Genomic DNA, 22,319 nt, shown 5'->3' with positions numbered 1-22,319 from the left:
GTCGTTCACGACGATGTTTTAACTATAAGTTTAAACAGGCTAAAATCTTCATATATGATATTATTAGTAATTAATGATTTATATGATGAGCTTTTGTAAGTTCTATATGTCTATATCTTTTGTGTCATTTCTTTCATGTACGTTTATTTTTAGGTATATGCGTTAAGCCAGGCTGATTGATGATCGAAAGCGATTCATAACAAAATCAACAATACTAGCAATCGAAAAGTTGGTTTATTCCACCTAAGTTCATAGTTTATCATTTCGTAATGCTGCTGCATCTGGATATGAAAGTCTCTTCATGAGGTTACGCTTAAATAGCATATCTCTCTGCGGTAGTTTTACACCTTCGTAATTGTCGACACCAGCAATATTGTCAGATGCTCTTGCAGCAGTTGATGTTATCCCTGCTTCAGATAATCTTCTGTATATCTCATGAATATCGTGTGATGCAGGTGCTTTGAATGGTTTGCTTACAGCTTTGATGAATTGCCCAAATGATCGACTTCGAACAATGTTGCCGCGTCCTACATTAGGAGTGGACCCTGGCACGAACTTGTAACATTCTTGGTTAGATAAAGGCAGCGACGAACGATCATCGGTGCTTTGAATTTTACCTGGAGAGGTTAGACTGGAGATAGTTTTTTGGAGTTTGTGGCCAAGGTTTTTTTCTGAAGTAGATGGAGAACGCTGCAGTTTTAATGTGACATTAGTATCAATTGAATGGCCGGGATGGTATTGCATGGGCATTTGTACCAATGGATCATAATTGGTAGTGTTTTCATGAGTATCATTATGCAACGTGGTAGGAACTTTATAAGCAGAGTTCTGAGATAGAGATGCTAAACTTGCAATGGATGAAGTTCCCATGTATGGATCTGAATTTACAGAATGCTTACTCATCTCTTTATCACTTGTATTCTGCGCGTTGTGAAGGTTTACTTCGCTTGCCAATGGAGTCTTTATTCCGCGAATAGGCAAGGCAGCATGTGACCTATCTTCGCTTCTCGTCCCGCGTAGACGTATTTCAGATAGGGTAGATATTCCAGAAGCCAAATGCAAAGGCAAAGATATTTGACTTTTAGCTTCAAACATGCCGGAACTTTGGGAGACAGTAGATGACGATTTTTCACTCCCATCCGATCCTTCTCTACGCCCTTCGTCGCTGTTTATCCGGACGACCCTAGAGTCAACATTTACGTCTGTCTGTTCGTCCCGTACAGCATATTCAGGAAGATAAAGCCTCTTTCTGTCTCTTTCTACAACGATAATATGCAAATAAAATGGGACTATCGCACTGAATATAAACCCTCCTACAATATTTCCAAGAGTGCTTGGCAATAATAAAGCCCAGATATATCTACCAACAGATAAGTTGGCCCCATTTATCATCCCCATCATTATAAGATACATGTCAGCCACCACATGTGTAAATCCCATGGCAACGAAAGTAAATATAGGAAGGACCATAATAATCAACTTCACATGCGGTGGTTTCGCCATTAATTGCAGATAAACTGCCAATGAAACAAAAAAATTCCCTGCTATCCCTCGAATAAATGTTTCGATAAATGAATGCGCGGCTTTTTGGTCAACGATCAGACGTGATGCTGTAACCCAATCAGCACTTGAAGAGACACCTGACAAGTGGCAAATCACATAGCATACGAAAAGCGTCCCAATTAAGTTACAGGCCCAACTTAGTACCCAAGACACTATTAGATCATATATCGAAACTGCATTCCGTAATAATGCTACACTGAAGAACAGGATATTGGAGTTAAACAAATCTGCACCGTTCATAACAACAAAAAATAAACCAATAACAAACGTTACAGCTCCTAAAAAGTCCAATAATCCGGGATTCGATTCTATCAAGCTTAAATTCCCTGCATGCCCAGCTAAAAACAGCATACTTCCAGCGCTGAATAATATGCCGCCGACAGTGGAATTAACAAGTAGCGTGTCCAAACTTAATCTAGACTTCTTCATAGCAGTTGCAACAATAGCTAAAGCCGCTTCGTGCGGCGTAGTATAGTGCGAATCATCAGCCATAACATCTACAGTATCTTTTTTATCCAAAGTTAGCGGTCTTAGAACAGTTCGAATGTAAAAACCCTCAAGGAACACAACTAAAACACTTTTAAAAACCTGCTAAGTAAATATTATTATTACAATATTCTCGACCAAATCATGAGCTGTGATGGTAAATAAGTAGCAAAACAGGTTGTCTACCATTTACTTACGTTATATATTTTAACCCACCATTATAAAATTTTTTTACCATTCTGCTCCGAGATTATATAATTAGTCTACTACTGCGTATAAAGCTTACGTATATCACAATGCTATATGGAGTATAATATATCAATGCAGTGAGCTGATAGCGTATGTGAGGGATCTAGGTATGGTATTATATTATAATAGTTCATGTAGTTTAACATTTCACTCAATTTTTCATCTGGAAGGTGTAATTCGCAAGTAGAGGCTCCTGTAATTAAAGCCTTACACATACTTAAACGGACTTCTTGTATGGGATTAAGCGCCTTCTTTTCAATTGAAACCATACTAGTCCTCGATAATAAGTCCTTAGGTGTACTTGAGTACGATTTTGCATCGATGAATTGTGATTTTTCCTTTAATGTCTCCCAAAGATCACTAAATCTCTTAGTCAAAAAATCACCACTATATTCGATCATGACATCAATCACCCTAAATGCTTCTTTTGCTGTTGAGTAGTCATCGCTTATGCATTGTGCAACTATCAAGTCCCACATCCGTGCAATCTTGGGTAGCATTGAGTTGTACTGGGTTGCAAGCATTGGTATTATCTTCTTAGTAACTTTTAGTATCTGAACTTTGAGTTGTCGTGAAGGATGTGTGAGAAGTCTATCCCCATATACAAGGATCTGAAGTAGAATGAGATAAGATTTCCTACTAATTGGAGAATTCCACTCGTCTTCCTTAGGAGTATTGATAACTTTCTCTTTAGAAGCGCTACTACAGCCATCTTCGAAAGCTTCGTCGTCCTCGTTGTCATCCTCGTCATCACTGTCCCTTTCCATTCGTTGGCGAAAGTACTCTTCAGGTGTAATATGCTCCTCATCTTCGCCTACGGTATCATTAACATCGGTTTGGAAGTTTTTTGTATCCAATAAAGTTATAACCTGTTCTATATTATCCATTCCCCAAGGTTTAAAACTGCTCCTGGTAATGTGGTGGTTTGTGAGAGGCAAATTACTATCGTTACTAGCAAAGTACTTACGCTTCATTTCATCAACTATTACTTCAAAAAGTTGGAAAAATTCCAAACATAAGTCGTCGTATCCATGATAAAAGTCTAACATCCTGAACATTTTCTCCAAAATATCTTGGAACTGGGTGACTATCTCATAACCAGCAAGTTTGCATATAACGCCTAATATGGTACTCACACGATCAATCACGCAGTTATCCAATCTGATGGCAATACAATCAGTAATGTAGTCTACATTGTCTAACAGCAGGTTTTCAATAGAACCACCGTACATAATATTGCTCAACTCTGTAATAACCGATTGAGCAGTGGTCCTTATGTTTTCGGAGGGTGATGCAAGGCAATCTACAATGGGGTACAAGTAGTCTATTAATTCTTCCTTGAAAGCTTCCCCTAGTGTTCTAATAGATGTCAGAATACCATTTAGCGACAAAATAGCCATTGTTTCGTTAGACTTTGGTAAAGCTGTATCACTAGAAATTTTTGTAGTAGAGATATTGAGTAATTGTTGACATTGTTCTAGCAATGAGTATACGCATTGAAGTCCATGTTCACTAACTTCCGTTTCTATAACCAGGTATTGTTCTGCGCTGTATAATCCTGTGACATTTGTAGCGTATCCTTCAATTAACCTAGAGGAAATCCACACAGCTAACATTATAGAATTGTCGTCATCATGTGAGGACAGAAGCGAATCTACCAATGCATCAAGAGCTTCAGTAGCACAACGAGATCCTATGGCAGTTATCAATCTGCTCAAAGAACGTTCAAATAATTTGTCAAGAGCAGGTAACAACTGTTGTGTCTGCAATTCCTCGTCATCTTGAAACGCATATGAAGTAACTATCAACTGACTAGATTGTTCTTTAATCTTCACCTGACCAAGTCTCATTGTCGCCTGTGTGATGTAGCCATTTAAGGATTCATGAAAATTCCCAAGCATATTATTAATAAATGCTACTTCTAATGGTCCAACCGATGCCTTTGCTAATATTGCACGACGCATAGTTTCCAAGGTTGTATAGTCATTGCGCTGGATTATTGAGTCAAACCCGCTTAAATTTCCTATTAAGAGCGCTTCAATTGTGGATTCAAACCTATGCAATGATGCATCTGTAATCTGTGACTCGTTTTCGTCTGATGACAAAACCAAAGTGACCAATAACTCTTGGCATTGGTATAATGCCTCTCCGCAATTTTTAAGCAATGATTGTGCAAATTCTATCAATTTCTGTTTGATTTGTGGGTTGTTTCTTCGTAGAAGCTTTGGCAGAACCATATCCAGTGCACGCTTTACTTGGCCCGATGTGCCTTTCAGCCACTTGTTATCTCTGTGAGGGCATTTCTTTCTAACCTCCCGAGCATAGCCTGCATGATCTTTTCTCAAAGATCCCTGTTCATTGTATAGTACAATATCGGTAATGCTATTGATCTTGACAGAAGAGATTTGTAAATCGGCATCATTATAAACTAGGGACAGCAATTCCGCCAATAAATCTAAAATAGCGCAGACTAATTTGTAGTTTACAACTAAGCCTGGTTTTGCAAGTAACTTGGAAAGACTAGATATGTTTCCGGGTAAAACAAACGATAGGATTTCCCCATCGGCTACCACAGATGCATATAATTCACGTAAAATAGAAATGACAACTAGTTTAAGCTCGTGCTCTAGGGATTCATCAAGTAATAAATCAAGCAAAATCGTTACCATATGTCCAAATTGAGGCAGATTCTCTTTTTGCTCGAAAAAGTGGTATATTCCAGAGGACCTTTGGATTGATAGGGCATGCACCAATGCTGCCAAAGTGTCAATTCCAGTTGCTTTAAAATCCCCCGTTTTCAATAGCAACCTCGAATTTTCTTTATCTGAACTAATAAGGTAAGTGGATATTAGCGACAGCTGTCTGGCTTTTTCTAATGGAAATGCACCTGGACGACTCCAGCATATTCTGACCAATAGGGCAATTGATCTCAAGACTTCTCTAGTATTGGTGTCACCCAATGACTCCTGTTTCAATACAGCAGCAAGTGGAACAAAAACATAATCTGCAATTGGTACAGATAACTCCCCAAAGTCTTTATGGCACTCTTTCAGTTCTTTATTCAATTCTTCTAGCGAGCTAAGCAGTTCCGTAGAATCTGGATTAAAAGACGAATGAGGCAGAAAAGCGTTTCTGGAAACAGCAACACATGATGGTCTCAGTCTTTTGAAGGCAATGGAATCATTCGAACTCATCAATAGCCTTGTTTTATCAAATCTATACCTTAGATGGGTTGCTTCTGTATAACTATTATTACATAGTTGATTTCAATTTCTATGGCGATATTTCTAGTCACGTTTTAAGCTCAACAAATAGATCAAATAAACCAGTTCTTGTAAGAGCACTATAGTGATTATAGGTAACTATTATCGTAGCAGCTACGCGTTTAGATGTGCATTCTGTGATTGTTAATGTGATCTTAGTCAACTCATCACGAGGTTACTATGGTGGCATCTAGGCTCAAAGTTTTATGTAATAATGCACATATGGATAATGATATATAACTGGAAGGTCATTTGCTCTATTCCGATGCGTGAAAAATATTAGTATGGCTAAGAACCTTCAATCAGTTGCTTCTATTATATAGGATAATGTATGGTCATTATGTATAATTTAGCGTAGTTTATCCGGTAGGCTTTTTCTCATTTATAAGAGCCCTTAATTCACCAGTTTTTGCTTTAAACAAATCCTCATACAATCTAATTAAGTCGTTAATTAGTTGACTATAGTTATCATTACGGTAGTTGCTAACGGTTAGTATATTTACCTCATTTATTCTAGATCACAGTTGCACATAAAGTAGGGATACTTGCACGTGAACTGGATATATTTGGAAGAACACTGGCATGAATTATAGCATAGTTGTAGAAGTTTACGGCTCTAAGAGTGTCCAGGGATTGTACAAGCTATTTAGTTATTCTGAGTCTAAACACAGTTCCAATACTGGTCTGCGTTCACTGCACGGTAGTGAGCCAATAAGTAAGCTTCTGGAAGACGGTCAAGGAGAGGATCAAGACAGCGAAATTAAGGTTACAGTGGTTGAAATGAGGGTTAAAGACGATAAAATAGTTGCTGAGTGGAAAGGACATGGTACAATTCGTTTATTTAAGAGCGGATCTACCACAGCTGGGGTGGAAGGTTCTAATGACTCAGAAGATGACCTTGTACGGGTGCCAGGTGATAATTCGATGTGTAGCATTCTATTCACGCCCAGTTACCTAACCTGTGATGAGTTGCTGCACTGGTTTTTAGGACCTACAATTTTAAATCAAGTTTCTCACTTCAGGTTAGTAAAACTTCATGGTAAGAAGGGAGAGTGCATGGTCCTTATGAAGTTTAGAAATTATCTCGATGCCAAACGATTCCAGTCAGAATACAATGGTAAGAGATTTAACAGTATTGATCCCGAAACATGTCACGTTGTGTTTGTGAAAGAGATTGTTTTTAAGGAGAAGCTACTGCCTGACCCAAATAAGGACTTTCCTTACTTGTTACGGGACCCATTTACGAATGGCTCCGGAATGGTAGAGCTTCCCACGTGTCCCGTCTGCTTAGAACGGATGGACAGTGAGGTAACTGGTCTTATAACCACGGCTTGCCAGCACACATTTCATTGTAATTGCCTGAACCAGTGGAAAGGCGGTAAATGTCCAGTTTGCAGGTACTCAAATAAAGAGCATCTGGAGGGCAGCAGGCAGGCCAGCTGCAACGCTTGCGGAAGCAAAGAAAACCTCTGGGTCTGTCTAGTGTGTGGTCATATGGGATGTGGTCGTTACAACTCAAAACATGCAATCCACCACTACGAGGAAACCTCGCATTGCTTTGCAATGGACATCACTACTAATAGAGTTTGGGACTATGCTGGTGACAACTACGTACACAGGCTTGCACAGAACGAGGTAGACGGGAAACTCGTTGAAGTGGGCGGTTCTCAAACCAAACGGAATCAGGAATACCATTTAGAATACGTTCAGGTCCTAATCTCTCAACTTGAGTCACAAAGAGAATACTACGAAGCTAAATTGGAGGAACAATCAAACAAAAACACCTCCAAAGAGATCACGGAACTCACGGAAAGCTTCCAGAAGTTCAAACTGCATACAGAACAGTCGCATAAGAAATTAGAGTCCAAAATTAATAGCCTTCAGAATCAACTAAAAGAAGAGAAGCTTATGAATCTCGGTCTAACAGAAAATCTAGAACACATTACAAATGACCGAGATCATTTAATAAGGGACAAGGAAAATTTGAGTTCGCAGATTACAGAAATGCAACAAACTGTAGACGACCTAATGTTTCATTTACAAACCACCGAAAAGCTTCGTCAGGATCCTGACGCGGAAAAAGGAACAATTGTGATTCATAATACTGATACCCCCAGCTCATCGAGCAAAAAGGCAGCTAGAAAGAAGAAGCCTCCTCATAGGTTCGGAAAATAGCGTTTAACCGAGCACGTATGGTTTATGTTAATTTAGATTCTATCGTATGATGTGACATTTTCTGTCGATGACCATCAGTTGTCTTCGTAAGTACATACTTACCAATATTTACATTTAATGAACTTACTAAACGGCGTTTTATTGGTTTCCAGCAGGAGTTTAAGTGTTCAGAGTTGTTCTACAAGTCAAAGCATCGGTTAGGGATGGCTACTAATTCTATAAAGTTGATTGCCCCGGATTTGCATAGGGGCTTAGCTGAGCTGGTTGCCAAGAGGCTGGATTTAAAATTAACCAACTGTAAGTTAAAAAGAGATCCTAATGGAGAGGTAACCTTTTCTATAGGCGAATCTGTTAGAGATCAAGATATCTATATTATCACTCAGATTGGTTCTGGTGATGTTAATGATCGTGTGCTAGAGTTATTGATCATGATAAACGCTAGCAAGACGGCATCGGCAAGAAGAATTACAGCTGTTATTCCAAATTTTCCTTATGCTAGACAGGATAGAAAGGACAAATCTCGTGCACCTATAACTGCTAAGTTGATGGCAGATATGTTGACTACTGCTGGATGTGACCATGTTATTACCATGGATTTGCATGCTTCCCAGATTCAAGGATTTTTTGATGTCCCAGTTGACAACCTATATGCAGAACCAAGTGTTGTAAAATACATCAAGGAGCATGTAGATTACGAGAATGCTATTATCATTTCTCCAGACGCTGGTGGTGCTAAAAGAGCTTCTCTTTTGTCTGACAGATTAAATTTGAATTTTGCCTTGATTCACAAGGAACGTGCTCAGGCAAACGAGGTTTCCAGAATGGTATTAGTTGGTGATGTAACAGACAAAATTTGTATAATTGTTGACGATATGGCCGATACATGTGGTACGTTGGCTAAGGCAGCAGACGTTCTTCTAAAACACCAGGCAAAGTCTGTCATTGCAATTGTTACTCATGGTATTTTGTCCGGTAAGGCGATTGAAAACATCAACAACTCAAGTCTAGATAGAGTTGTGTGCACCAATACTGTGCCTTTTGAACACAAAATGAAGATGTGTCCAAAGTTGCATGTTATTGACATATCTGCTGTTTTGGCTGAGTCGATTCGTCGTTTGCACAATGGTGAAAGTATCTCTTATTTGTTTAAGAACAACCCTTTATAAACCAAACAGAGGGAGGCACATTAAGACTATCCTAATTAAATCTCACTACAAGTGGCCTTGTTTTTTATATTCGTTTATATAGATTTGGGGTCAAACTACATTCAATTCGAAGCTCTGTATACAACGATGGCAGGTACTATGCAAAAGTCTTGTTTACAAACTATAAAGCAAACTTCGACTTTTCAAGCTCCCCTAATGATGAGAGCATCTCACCTCTGCCCTCCAATAGGTCGTCTGGATTACCAAGATGAGGAATAGCTTCAGGATGAGGGACCCAAATGACATACCCCCCAAAAGCTTTCCCGGCTTTCACTCCTGCGATGCCGTCTTCGAAAACTAAGCACTGTTCAGGCAAGTACTTAGTATTGAATTTCTCATTTAATAGCTTCAACCCCAGTTCCCAAATGTCCGGTAGTGGTTTCCCTCTATTTGGAAGAATTCTTTTATCGTCCCCTGTCACAATCACATCGAAGAGATCAAAAACATCCTTAAGATGGGCGGTTTTGCTATTGAACTTTTCCAACGTAGAGCTGGTGCACAATGCAATTGGAATTCCTTTAGCCTTGAGGCCTTGAATTAACTCTGCTGCGCCAGGCAAAAATCCTGCCATATGCCATAAGCTTGACTGTTCCTCGACGTTTAAGCGCTCTAGTTCTTCCCATTTCAATGGCAAATCATAATGCTTGATTACCATCTCACTGGCCTGCTTAGTAGGAATCCCTTGGAGCTGGACTTTAAAATCCCAAGCTAGTGCCGGTTTTTCAAATCGTTTCAATACATTCGAGATGGCAATTGTGTATAGTTCTTCGGTATTGAGAAGAAGACCGTCCATGTCAAAGAGACATGCTTTAATTCTAAATAGCGGAAATTTTTAGTAAAAGTTTAATTTATGTCTGCTAAATATTGGATTGATATACTTACTCCCGTGAATTAATCATTTTTGAGGTTACTTTACTTCGTAAATGAGGCGGTCTATGTGTATTGTAGAAGGTTAGGAAGCATTTTTTTGTTACTGTCATCTACTTTCTATGAGAGCAACCGCTCTTCGAAAAAGCACAATATGAGTGCTTTGTAATTAGATAATATTATAGGCGTGTAATAGTTCCCTTGTTGCTATTCTATTACATTAATTAAGGCCAGAAGTAATCCATGGTATATACTTTATACTTTATATAATAAACCGTTATCATAAAGGTGGTAGAGGTGCTCTACAAACTGGACATTGTAACTTATAACTCATCCAGTTTTCCAAGCATTCTGTATGGAAAACATGCGTACAGGGTGTGATCATATATTCATTTATATTTGTCTTGTGTGTTTCCGCGATATCTTCAACATATACTGCGACCTCAGACATGCAAATAGCACAATCGATAGAGTAATTCTCGTGTGAACCATGCTCTAATAAATCCGAAGATAACATAGATTTGTGGTAAGAATATCCCTCGGGAATTGTGTGCTTCGGTAGGAACCACCGGGCGCCAAATAAATCCTGAGAGTATAGTAGGGCGACTTGCACTATACTCCAAATTACTAGAATTAAGGCAAACGTAGGGTCGCTATGATGGCGGAACATGTTTCCAGGATACGTGAAGACATATACTACCGGAATCATCCGAATTATAGTGGTCCCTATGATGAATTTCCATAGTAGTGGAGACATATTATTGTTGTTACGGTTGAGCTGACCGGTGTTCCTGATCCGGGCACGTCTTGATTCGTTTCCTTTGACAGCGTTCCTAAATATCTGTGGAATCCAGTACGAATTTAATACAATTAGGCAGGTATATTCGAATATCGTACGAATTCCCTTAGACCACGAGAGGGAACTTATAACAATGAACATAGATGCAAGTAATGTAAACACAGTTCTGCCGTATAACATCCCGCTTATTGCAGCCTCATCTGGTATTACTGTGGTTGGCGTTCTCGTATCAGAGCCGCCTCCCCGTAACAAAGTTAAAATGCTAACCCCTCTTTCATTCACTTGTGATGCGTAAACCGAAATCATATATCTGGTCTCAAAAATGCTTGCAAGTATAAAGCAAGCAAAAGAGCTTACACTTAATGGTAGGAACAATTCCCGCAATACTGTAGAAGCCAGGAAGTAAAGTATTGCAAGCAAACCATCCACCAGGTTTATCATTGCTATCGTCCAGTAACATATCCTATTTACATAACTGGGTGTATTTGTGTGATGCATCTGCAAAAGGAAAAGGTACATTTGGATAGCAAATAAACAACATCCAACTAGCAACTGTTTTCGTATAGTTCGAGTTTGAACTTCATATCTAGGACCTTGTACATTGTCTAAAGACAATTGCACTCCACAATCCGGACTATAGAGCAACCCTTTTGATATTTCTATCGGAGGAATATCCGACATATTTACAGGGCGACCTATAGGCCAGGTAAGTTCGTCATCAATCATTTTTATTTGGTCTTTGGTATATTTGTCCCATTCTTTAATTTGTAGGTACCCAATATACTCGCATTTAGAGTTTGCAGTTTCAAAGTAATCCTGTAAATTGTCCATAGTCATAGTTTCAACATAATTAGATGCATTCCAATATTCATCTATCATTTGCACTAAAGAACCATACCGTTTCTCGTCACCTTTTATAGACATATAATGGGGAAATGCAAAGATAGAATGGAACTTGGCACTCTGTGACATGAAAAGTATCTGGCCACGCTGAACATCATATATACCTCTCGCTTGTATACTGTGTTTTTCGCGTTCGGCTTCGTCGTAGAAGTCTAAGCTCAATTGTAACATTTTCCACTTGTCTTCTTGAGTATTGAATCGCCTAGATTTTGCAGCTCCCTTTTTCCAACTTGCAGAGGCCTTGTCGACATGCTTGAAAGATATATCCATTTTACCAGTAGGAAAAGTAACATTATGTAACTCCCCATACTTGGGCATGTCCTCTGGAGATCGTAAATAGTACTCCCCTGGCAAAGGATTATTTTGGGCAAAATCCTTGGGTGCTTTGTAAAAATTTGGAATACCCATAGGAATAGCAGTAAATGCATTGTTACTCATTAACTTGACATGGCCATGTAAAGACCCCGTGATATTCGGCGGAAACGACATAGAAACGTCATCCCTAGCCCACACATTTGACCTCAACTCCTCTATTACACTATCTGGAAGAGTCATATAGTGCTCATTTAACTCCCACTTGTCATATAGTTTGCCATCAACCGGATACGTTGCATCACGAGAAGGATCTTTTTTGGCATCCGCATAGCTTAACCTAAAACCGGTAATATTACCAAAATTAGAAGAGCTTGACATAGTATGGAAAACGTTATATTCATAATTAAACTGACTCTTTAACAGCTGTAGCTGGTTATATTCATATTGTGAAGAGACGCCATCGCCACCTGGGTTTGAAAAGAAGATAAATAGAAGAACCAGTACAAAAATTAAAGTGTTACCGTCAATTTCCATATTGAACTTGTAAGTCCAATAACCTCCTTGGTTAATTAAAATACTCTAACTAAGTGCGTGAAGTATTCTAATCCGGAATATATATTGCTAGAAACTGTTGAATACGGTAGCTGTTATTGTCAGAATATCACCCCTTTATTAAAAAATGGAAAAATCAAAATCAAAATGCCTAATGAAAAAGTTAGAAAGGGCCAAAATCATGTTTCACATGAAGCTCAAAATATTAACAAAGGGGTAATTTCAGTCATCTGCTAATAGACATTACACTTAATTATGTGTTTCTTAATGGTAATCATTAGATAGGTACATAATGCTTGCGGAGTTTCAACAGCTGACAATCTTTTAACTTATTATAAGCCCAAAATGTACATATAAAGTGTTTATAATTCTTATCGACAGAAGAATGGAATGGGACGGATTACCAACTACTTGGGATAATGCAAGAATACATTTAATCACAATACTCGAAAATAAGTAAAAAAGACACTATTTGATTTGTGTAGTAGAACAATTTAATGTTCCAAAATTTGTAAGTTACCAGTGATCACCACGTTCTCCAATACAGAACCATTTGGAATGTCAATTGTTTGGCCATCAGAGCAGACTATAATGACAGTGCCCTTAAGAGTGACATTCTTGCCTAAGAAGACGTTACCGGTGATGGTTAAATGGTCTAGTTCAACAATCTTTGGGATATGAGGAATGTGTGCGTTAAAACCGGACACCTTCTTAAAGTGGGAGCCCAGCTTGATTAGCGGATTAGGACCGAACCTGGAAGGATCCAGCTTTAGAGCACCATGTTCTAAATAGAACAGATCTGATTTCACCAATAGCAGGTCTGAGCAGGTCTTGACAGGTAAGAAACGGGATCTGGGAACGACCACACCGTGAGCGCCTTTGAAGTGTCTGATAGCAGCACCGCAGGCGGTTTCAAGTTGCAGGACGTCGATTTCATTGCCATTTCTGTTAATCGTTTTTTTGTTTGGAATAATTTCCACAGTCAAGGCAGAAGACTCCACCAATCTCTTCACAGCTCTCAAGTTGATCCACAAATTGTTCGTGTTGAAGTTGGTGAACTTTCTAATGTTCTTAAATTCATCAATATGTTCTTTTGGAACCTGTGCGACTTCCAATAAGCGGACCTGTCCTTCGTAGTGAATTAGTGTGCCACCCTTAACATCGGCTCTCGTCTTGTCGGTTAATTCCATAATGTACTCGGCACCAGTCTCAATCATATGGTTCAAAAGCTTCAAGTCAACAGTAGCACCCAAGTTATCTCCGTTGGAAATAAACAAGATTTCTCTGCCTTGTGCTAACAAAGCGTCCAATTCACCACTTGCATGCAAGGCCTCGAATAAGTCACCATGACCTGGTGGATACCATGAGTCCAAAGCATCCTTATAATCTTGTGGAACAGGCAATAAAGAGTCCTTAAACACACGTGGGTATCTAGATTGGTTGAAGGATCTTATTCTAATTCTGTTTCCAGAGTACTTCTTAATCAGGTGTTCGGTGTCAGCATCGGTATTGAAGGAGTTCATCAACAATAGTGGCACATCGGAGTCATACTGTCTGTTCAAGTATTCAATTTGACGAACAGAAAGGTCCAAAAAGGTATTTCCATCTCTCACCTCAATAACAGATTTTGGACCAACACATCCCATAGAAGTTCCAAGACCACCATTTAACTTCAAAACAGCTAACTTAGATAGATTTTCAACACTCTCAGGTTGTTGCGAAATTTCGGTATAACTGATAACTTCATCTGCATTTGGTGACTTGATTTTTTCCCACTCTAATGTATTATCAGAGGATTTTTCTGCTAAGTACCTCCTGAATAAAGTGAAGAAAGAATCTAACTCATTCTCAAACTTAAATCTAACTTTCTCGTCCTTAACTGAGTCCGCCAACTTATTCAAAGCATTACGCATTTGAGAAGCTGCGACATTATTTGTATTTGATTCAAAAGCGTAAGTTGAGTGTGTTTTACTATGTTTTCTCCCCTGAGACATTATTTCTTAGTGATTAGAGCAATTAATAACACTTGTAACGGAAATAACTTAATTGGTTCAAAAAACCTTTTCTTATCAATAACAGTAGTTTACTTCTTTAAAACGAATCTGTCGATAAAGTTGGAAATAACACCACTTCTTAGCGTTTGCTTTTTAAATGAATTGTAAAAAGACACAACGCGTCAAAACAACGGCTTAAAATAAGGTGTTGCTTTTTAAAGTTTTTTTTTTTCGCCACTTTGTGAAGACTCACCATAATAGGCGAAAACATTCGAAGTTCCACCCTGCCCCATTATTGTATAAAAGGAGTAGGGCAATTATGGTAAACAGTGTTTCTCATAAAAGATATTGTTTACCATCTACGACGCTGTAAGGTACCGTAGTCAACGACAAGAATCTTTATTTAGTAGATGCTTTAATTAGCACACATGCTTTAATAGTACATGTCTTTATTAAGTAGAACACGTCTTCGATAATGGTACACGTCTCCATTAGTACAAGATGCCCGAATTACTGTAAAAAGATTAATCACAGGCTCTACATGTGATTTGAGTTGAAGCGGACTTAAACTCACTAACTAAATCTCTGTATAACAGTTTTATCCCATAACGGGTTTTAATTTTACACACTCAAAGTAAACTCTGACGGTTAAAAGTTAAAAACTAAAAACAACCTAAGCATAGCAAAGGTTTACAACTAAACACCATAGCAGTCTAAATATATTTAAACACACCAACCTAGTTCCTGGTCTTCTAATAACCCCCAAGTAATCTCTATACACTGCTGAACTATCTGATCATCCGATCTTGTATTGTAATAGCTGTGGCCACGCATGAGGTTTGCTAGCTCATTCGTCTCAGTAGAGTGCTGCTTGGATCTGCGAATATCTTTCTTAAATATTTTGGAAGGGTTTAGGGAATCGGCGTAGCCATGAACCTGGATGATGTCATTCATGCACTTCGATAAGGAAACAACAAGTTTCTGACAGGAGGAGTCCTGCTTACCGTTTTCGGTGACGAATGTTATTAGTGATGTCGGGATATTCTTAATGACTTCAATTACATTGAATATACCGCAAAACATGGCAACTGCAAACGGCGAGACCGTGCCTTTTGTTATTGGGGTGCGCGATTCACCTGGAGAAATGCAGTTGGCCGGATTCAGGTCCAGCATCATCTGTAGTAGATTATAACTTTTCGATGTCAGTCGACAAATAGTGTCTATGAGGGTAGTGCACAGCGGCATTTTAATTTTAGCCTGACCATCGCACTGATCTAAGATCACAAGTAAGTGATCAATTAACTGTCTCTTGATGCACAGGAACTGGAAGAAAACCCCAGCAGTAGTGTCATTATCATCTAGCTCTAAGGTATAGAGGGCTCTTTGTTCTTTAGGTGATTGCTGCTGTAGCGGCAGTCGCCTTGTTATACAAAGGTCCGTCATTAGAGCACCCAATTTCATGTTCGAGATAATCACGGCTAGCTTTTCGGCATCACTTTCAACATCCCACTTCCCTCCAGTGGACTGGGGTTCGTTATCGAACAAAGGCGCAGTTAAATGGTCTATTGGTATTGATATCAATTTGGGGACTCCAAAACAACAGCTCTGTAGCGAATCAAATACAATGAGATTATAATACAATCGCTTGTACAGGAGCTGAAACCCGTCCTGGTCATCCTCCATTGTGTGCGGTTTTTCAGCAGTATGCAGTAGTAGCAACTTGAAAAGTTTGTATTCGTTGAAAATAGTGACTGACATTCCAAGAACAAACGAATTATCGTAGCCAACGAATGCAAGAATATAGTTCAGGATAATAAATGTGCTCAAATAGATTATAGAGACTTTGGGGGAAATCAACTGTTTATTTTCACGGACCCTGGGGTGTATATCTACAACTTTCTGGAAGCATTCATTAAGTGCAGCAATAAATACAGACTGCAGAAATAATGGATCATCCTCGAGAAAAGCATCTTTATCCCCATCTTGACCTATTGCAGTATTCAAACCGTGTGAATCTTTTCTCTCACTTAAGGAACCAGTAGCCGTAGTCAAAGACGACTCAGACTTGGTCCGGCTTTTACCCGATGCAATACGTATCAGCAATTCCAAAGATGTGCGAAACCAGCGCAATATATGTCCATTAAGCTCATGTATACCAGAGACGGGCTGAGTATTAACCAGAAGTATTTCATTAGTCAGTGTTTCCTTGTTTATGGGTATAACAGGGTAGTTAATATGCACATAGGAGTAGTACTTGTCTATTAGTTCCAAGTCAGAAAACCTTGTATGATCTGTAGGGCATACAGGTGTTAGAGTTCTCACAGGTAGATCAAGTCCATTCTCCGCTATTTCATACCTCCTTTCCGTAGTCTTTAGCCTTTGTTCGCCACCAACATGTCCTGACAATGTCGAAGGCGAACAACCGCCTGACGTAATTACTGTGGGGAAAGCCGCAGGTGACTTCGGAGAAACACCATCGTTCATATTCCCTAGAGTCTGTGAATACGAAAACTGATTCATCGACCCATTTGATGACTTCGAGAGCTGTGAATATGTATACTGTTGTTGCAATTGCGAGGTTTGATTGCTCGATATAGACGAAGATCTCCCAAACGGTGGAGGTATACTAGAAGAACGGGATCCTTCACCGTTTGATTCAAGAGATACATCGCGGTATTGTGAGTTCCCTGGAGTCAGCCTGGAAGCCGCTCGCGACGCTGAGGATACATTCGAAGGAACATGGATATCATGTCGCCCATGGCTAACTGAACTGTCCCTATTGACGGATTCCAAAGAACCACGCAACTGAAACTGATGCTCATGATACGGCACTTTCCAGAACTGCTGTTGAACAACTGGGAACTGCTGCTGCTGAGGTTGTTGTTGTTGTTGTTGTTGCTGTTGCTGTTGTTGCTGCTGCTGCGGTTGTTGTTGTTGTTGTTGCTGCTGCTGCTGGCCGCTACCAGTGGGCAGATAATAATGCAGGGGCGGCAGCGCTATAGAGCCAGGATTAGAAGGCCCTACAGAAGGCAGAGGATATGGAAGCATAGCATCATCCCCCATTGACCTTTTACGGTTATTCTCCTGTCCGCTCCCAGACCTAGCGTATCCTTTGGAAGGTCCACGTTTTAAGGGGATCCTATCAAATGCACATCGACTGTTATTTCGCATACAACCTATACAAGACTGCGAGCCTTCCTGATATTCACACTTCAACTTCTTGCGTCTACACTGGTCACACGCTCGGGACACTTTGGTCCTTCTTTTAGCAGAAACCGCACCACTTTCCCTAAAACTTTTCTTACAAGTGGAGAATTCGCTCCCCGGAGAAGAGCTATGGCTAACCAAAGACGCACTTCCCATCTCTTGGTCTGAAGTTACTCGCCCAACACTCATATTGTGAACCTCGTCAGGACCAATGCTGTCCTAGTGTATATGAGATTCAGTTAGGATGACCAACATAATGTGTAGCCGTTTTTGTCTCCATTAAAACCGGGGATCAAGTTTCCCCGGAATTTTTCCATCAGGGAGGACGATCGGAGAAATGGAAAGATAGTACCGTATTCTACCCCAGGATAACAATCGTACGCTATCAAAGTGGGGATATTTCCGTTCAAAATAAGAGCGCACAACCTTGTATACGTAGTTGATAGCCGATTATGACGGAGAAAGTAGGATCCAATAATCACTTCGAAGTGTGTTTCTTGGCTGGAAGACTTATAAAGACTCTTTTTCGTTCGATAAGTGGCGTGAGAGTACCATTGACTAGAATCAAGATCTTAAAAGACAAAAAGTCTAGAAATGTGCATCATTTATATGCACAAGTTATTAATAGCTTCAAGCAAGCTGTCTAAATTTTAAATATAAACTTATATCAAAACAAGAATCTCCTATGTAGAGAAATATAAAATGGCAACAACATTATTTGAGGCAGTTCTTGGTTAAAATAGTGCCCGTTCAATTCTTTTCTTTTTCCTTCGTGACTTAATATATCACGTGATTTGATTTTTTAAATGCCGTCGCTCTTGCTTGCGATTTTTAAGACAAGATTTGCCGAACACGCAGAAACAAAGAGGTGGTGATCGCAAAACCAAGTACACTTCTGGGCAAATGGCGCAGTTGGTAGCGCGCTTCCCTTGCAAGGAAGAGGTCATCGGTTCGATTCCGGTTTTGTCCATTCTTTTTGACTCATTGTATGAGTCGCTATCGGGTACCTTACGATTCACTATAGCTAGTAGGAAAATTTTTTGAGTATAATCTTGCCAATGAGAGATATCTTATTGTCTTCTTTTTCTCGGCCGGAAATCTGTAATCCCGAATTCCCGTACACGGTTTTTATGGAAATTGCCTTACACCCACAAACCACACACATGCTATCAATTTGGATCTGATTAATAGACAGGGTATGCGGCTTCCGGCTCCATATGCGTCGTTTTCTGCAGAAGTATGCTACGTTTACATGCAGCCTATTGCGTCACTCTGTACAGAAACAATTTGCTTATACAATACAACGGCTTCGGAGGACCAATTCGTACCTCTCGAAGATACCCTCAGACACCCCAACCACCTTTGTTTGTAGTTATTAGGCCGTAACCAGCATACTGTCAACACACAAAAATACGCGAGGTGCCAAAAACGCTACACCACCGGGGCATCATATGAGATACTTAGATTTTGATTTTGAATTTTTGGGAAAAGATAAACAGACACCACATACAGAACCAGCGAAAACAACAGGATTGTTGACAGCCGTTAACCAATTAGAAGAAAATTTTTCTTTTCATGATTTTCGAACATATAAAACGTTAGCAAAAAGAATGCAAATTCCGAATAGAGGGATTTTCATTTCTATTTTCTATATTTTCTAAATACCCGAGAGCTACTCAATTTACGCATACTGTGATTGAAAGTTTTTGTTGGAGGTGATTTTCTATATATTAGTTACGTTTTCTCGCTATCAAGAGTAACTAACATTTCCTCTACAAATACAACCTATCTTTTTTTTGCTGTCATTTATTTTTGACTAATTATTGACGCCTGGGTATCTTCCAATACATAACAAAATAACCAAATATGTCGGAGGCATACGTTCCCTCTAAGGAAATGCCAGTGGAGGAGATTAACTACGAGGAGGATGAGGATGAGGACATTGATCAATTGATTGAGGATTTGCAATCTAACCATGGTGATGAAGAATCCGATGATGAAGAAACTGCTGGTGGTACTGTTAGGCCGGTTCCTGAGGAACTATTGCAGACAGACCCATCATACGGTTTGACTTCGGATGAGGTTCTACGTAGAAGAAAGAAGTACGGTTTGAACCAAATGTCTGAAGAAGAGAAGTCATTGGTTCTTAAGTTTTTGATGTTCTTTGTCGGTCCAATTCAATTTGTCATGGAAGCTGCTGCTATCTTGGCACTTGGTCTACGAGACTGGGTTGATTTCGGTGTTATCTGTGCTTTGTTATTGTTGAATGCCGGTGTCGGTTTCATTCAGGAATACCAAGCCGGTTCCATTGTTGATGAATTGAAGAAAACCTTGGCTAACTCTGCTGTTGTCATCAGAGACGGCAACTTGGTTGAGATTCCAGCCAATGAAGTCGTTCCAGGTGATATTTTGCAATTGGAAGATGGTACTGTTATCCCAGCTGATGGCCGTTTGGTTACTGAAAACTGTTTTATCCAAATTGACCAATCTGCTATTACTGGTGAATCCTTGGCTGTTGAAAAGAGATACGGTGATGCTACCTTCTCTTCCTCTACTGTTAAGAGAGGTGAAGCTTTCATGATTGTTACTGCTACTGGTGACAGTACTTTCGTTGGTAGAGCTGCTGCTCTAGTCAACAAGGCATCTGCTGGTACTGGTCATTTCACTGAAGTTTTGAACGGTATCGGTACTATTTTGTTGATTCTTGTTATTGTTACTTTGTTAGTTGTCTGGGTTGCTTGTTTCTACAGATCATCCGGTATTGTTGATATTTTGAGATATACTTTGGCTATTACCATTGTTGGTGTCCCAGTTGGTTTGCCAGCTGTCGTTACCACTACTATGGCTGTCGGTGCTGCTTACTTGGCTAAGAAGAAAGCTATTGTTCAAAAATTGTCTGCTATTGAATCCTTGGCTGGTGTCGAAATCTTGTGTTCTGACAAGACCGGTACTTTGACCAAGAACAAGTTGTCTTTACATGAACCATACACTGTCGAAGGTGTTGAAGCTGACGATTTGATGTTGACTGCTTGTCTGGCTGCTTCCAGAAAGAAGAAGGGTTTGGATGCTATTGACAAGGCTTTCTTGAAGTCTTTGATTAACTACCCAAGAGCCAAGGCTGCTTTGACTAAGTACAAGGTCTTGGAATTCCACCCATTCGATCCTGTGTCTAAGAAAGTCACTGCTATTGTTGAATCTCCAGAAGGTGAAAGAATTGTCTGTGTTAAAGGTGCTCCATTGTTCGTCTTAAAGACTGTCGAAGAGAACCACCCAATCCCTGAAGATATTAAAGAAAACTACGAAAACAAAGTTGCTGAATTGGCTTCCAGAGGTTTCAGAGCCTTGGGTGTTGCCAGAAAGAGAGGTGAAGGTCATTGGGAAATCTTGGGTGTTATGCCATGTATGGACCCTCCAAGAGACGATACTGCACAAACTGTTAACGAGGCTAGACATTTGGGTTTGAGAGTTAAGATGTTGACTGGTGATGCTGTCGGTATTGCCAAGGAAACTTGTAGACAATTGGGCTTGGGTAGCAACATTTACAACGCTGAAAGATTAGGTCTAGGTGGTGGTGGTGACATGCCAGGTTCCGAGTTGGCTGACTTCGTTGAAAACGCCGATGGTTTCGCTGAAGTTTTCCCACAACACAAGTACAATGTAGTCGAAATTTTACAACAAAGAGGTTACTTGGTTGCCATGACTGGTGACGGTGTTAACGATGCTCCATCCTTAAAGAAGGCTGACACTGGTATTGCTGTCGAGGGTGCTACCGATGCCGCTAGATCTGCTTCTGATATTGTTTTCTTGGCTCCAGGTTTGTCTGCTATCATTGACGCTTTGAAGACTTCCAGACAAATTTTCCACAGAATGTATGCCTACGTTGTTTACCGTATTGCCTTATCTTTGCACTTGGAAATTTTCTTCGGTTTATGGATTGCTATTTTGAACAGATCTTTGAAGATTGAATTGGTTGTTTTCATTGCTATCTTTGCTGATGTTGCTACTTTGGCTATAGCCTACGATAATGCTCCTTACGATCCAAAGCCTGTCAAGTGGAACTTACCAAGATTATGGGGTATGTCCGTCATCTTGGGTATCATTTTGGCTATTGGTTCTTGGATCACTTTGACTACTATGTTCATGAGAAAGGGTGGTATCATCCAAAACTTCGGTTCTATCGATGGTGTTTTGTTCTTGCAAATCTCTTTGACTGAAAACTGGTTGATTTTCATCACCAGAGCTACTGGCCCATTCTGGTCTTCCATGCCATCTTGGCAATTGGCTGGTGCCGTTTTCTTAGTCGACATCGTTGCTACTCTATTTGCTATCTTCGGTGTCTGGTCTCAAAACTGGAACGACATCGTCACAATTGTCAGAGTTTGGGTCTTCTCATTCGGTGTCTTCTGTGTTATGGGCGGTGCTTACTACTTGATGTCTACCTCCGAATCATTTGACAGACTAATGAACGGTAAGTCATTGAAGGAGAAGCCATCGGGCAGATCTGTCGAAGATTTCTTGGTTGCCATGCAAAGAGTTTCCACCCAGCACGAAAAGGAGAACTGAATTTAAAGGGACTTTTATAAACCTAAAATTATCTCTTCTGATCTCAGGACATGATGTGATCTTGACAAACTTGTGGTTACACTGTTAATTAATTCCTGTCTTTTTATTACGCCACACATACAACAAAAATTTACGATTTTGAAATTCCATGGTCATAAGCTACACACTAATTGGTAAT

General features: G+C 39.8%; 9 protein-coding genes and 1 non-coding gene across 10 annotated transcripts; 4 read left to right on the top strand and 6 right to left on the bottom strand.

The window, feature by feature from the left end:
- Positions 1-249: 249 nt before the first annotated feature.
- Positions 250-2,055, bottom strand: AW171_hschr74295 (uncharacterized protein; the record flags this gene model as incomplete). Its single annotated transcript, XM_018133572.1, has 1 exon — positions 250-2,055. One exon carries the CDS (start codon positions 2,053-2,055, stop codon positions 250-252), a length of 1,806 nt encoding a protein of 601 aa, XP_017989265.1.
- Positions 2,056-2,348: 293 nt separating this feature from the next.
- Positions 2,349-5,492, bottom strand: TTI1 (Tti1p; the record flags this gene model as incomplete). Its single annotated transcript, XM_018133573.1, has 1 exon — positions 2,349-5,492. One exon carries the CDS (start codon positions 5,490-5,492, stop codon positions 2,349-2,351), a length of 3,144 nt encoding a protein of 1,047 aa, XP_017989264.1.
- A 651-nt stretch (positions 5,493-6,143) lies between these two features.
- ETP1 (Etp1p) lies at positions 6,144-7,736 on the top strand (the record flags this gene model as incomplete). Its single annotated transcript, XM_018133574.1, has 1 exon — positions 6,144-7,736. The coding sequence occupies one exon, from the start codon at positions 6,144-6,146 to the stop codon at positions 7,734-7,736; it is 1,593 nt and encodes a 530-aa protein (XP_017989263.1).
- Positions 7,737-7,939: 203 nt separating this feature from the next.
- PRS3 (ribose phosphate diphosphokinase subunit PRS3) lies at positions 7,940-8,902 on the top strand (the record flags this gene model as incomplete). The annotated part of the gene is made up of 1 exon (XM_018133575.1): positions 7,940-8,902. The coding sequence occupies one exon, from the start codon at positions 7,940-7,942 to the stop codon at positions 8,900-8,902; it is 963 nt and encodes a 320-aa protein (XP_017989262.1).
- A 160-nt stretch (positions 8,903-9,062) lies between these two features.
- On the bottom strand, positions 9,063-9,734 carry AW171_hschr74291 (haloacid dehalogenase superfamily protein; the record flags this gene model as incomplete). Its single annotated transcript, XM_018133576.1, has 1 exon — positions 9,063-9,734. The coding sequence occupies one exon, from the start codon at positions 9,732-9,734 to the stop codon at positions 9,063-9,065; it is 672 nt and encodes a 223-aa protein (XP_017989261.1).
- Positions 9,735-10,088: 354 nt separating this feature from the next.
- On the bottom strand, positions 10,089-12,359 carry TUL1 (ubiquitin-protein ligase TUL1; the record flags this gene model as incomplete). The annotated part of the gene is made up of 1 exon (XM_018133577.1): positions 10,089-12,359. One exon carries the CDS (start codon positions 12,357-12,359, stop codon positions 10,089-10,091), a length of 2,271 nt encoding a protein of 756 aa, XP_017989260.1.
- A 512-nt stretch (positions 12,360-12,871) lies between these two features.
- Positions 12,872-14,371, bottom strand: AW171_hschr74289 (UTP--glucose-1-phosphate uridylyltransferase; the record flags this gene model as incomplete). Its single annotated transcript, XM_018133578.1, has 1 exon — positions 12,872-14,371. The coding sequence occupies one exon, from the start codon at positions 14,369-14,371 to the stop codon at positions 12,872-12,874; it is 1,500 nt and encodes a 499-aa protein (XP_017989259.1).
- A 723-nt stretch (positions 14,372-15,094) lies between these two features.
- Positions 15,095-17,767, bottom strand: RGT1 (Rgt1p; the record flags this gene model as incomplete). The annotated part of the gene is made up of 1 exon (XM_018133579.1): positions 15,095-17,767. One exon carries the CDS (start codon positions 17,765-17,767, stop codon positions 15,095-15,097), a length of 2,673 nt encoding a protein of 890 aa, XP_017989258.1.
- Positions 17,768-18,475: 708 nt separating this feature from the next.
- On the top strand, positions 18,476-18,548 carry AW171_hschr74287. The gene has a single exon. It is a non-coding gene; the product is annotated as a tRNA-Ala (tRNA).
- An 896-nt stretch (positions 18,549-19,444) lies between these two features.
- PMA1 (H(+)-exporting P2-type ATPase PMA1) lies at positions 19,445-22,141 on the top strand (the record flags this gene model as incomplete). The annotated part of the gene is made up of 1 exon (XM_018133580.1): positions 19,445-22,141. The coding sequence occupies one exon, from the start codon at positions 19,445-19,447 to the stop codon at positions 22,139-22,141; it is 2,697 nt and encodes an 898-aa protein (XP_017989257.1).
- Positions 22,142-22,319: the final 178 nt, after the last annotated feature.

The sequence above is a fragment of the Eremothecium sinecaudum genome, chromosome VII (genome assembly GCF_001548555.1).
Source record: "Eremothecium sinecaudum strain ATCC 58844 chromosome VII, complete sequence".
NCBI lineage: Eukaryota > Fungi > Ascomycota > Saccharomycetes > Saccharomycetales > Saccharomycetaceae > Eremothecium > Eremothecium sinecaudum.
Note: the sequence above shows the minus strand (reverse complement) of the source record. Positions and strands in the feature narration are given on the sequence as shown.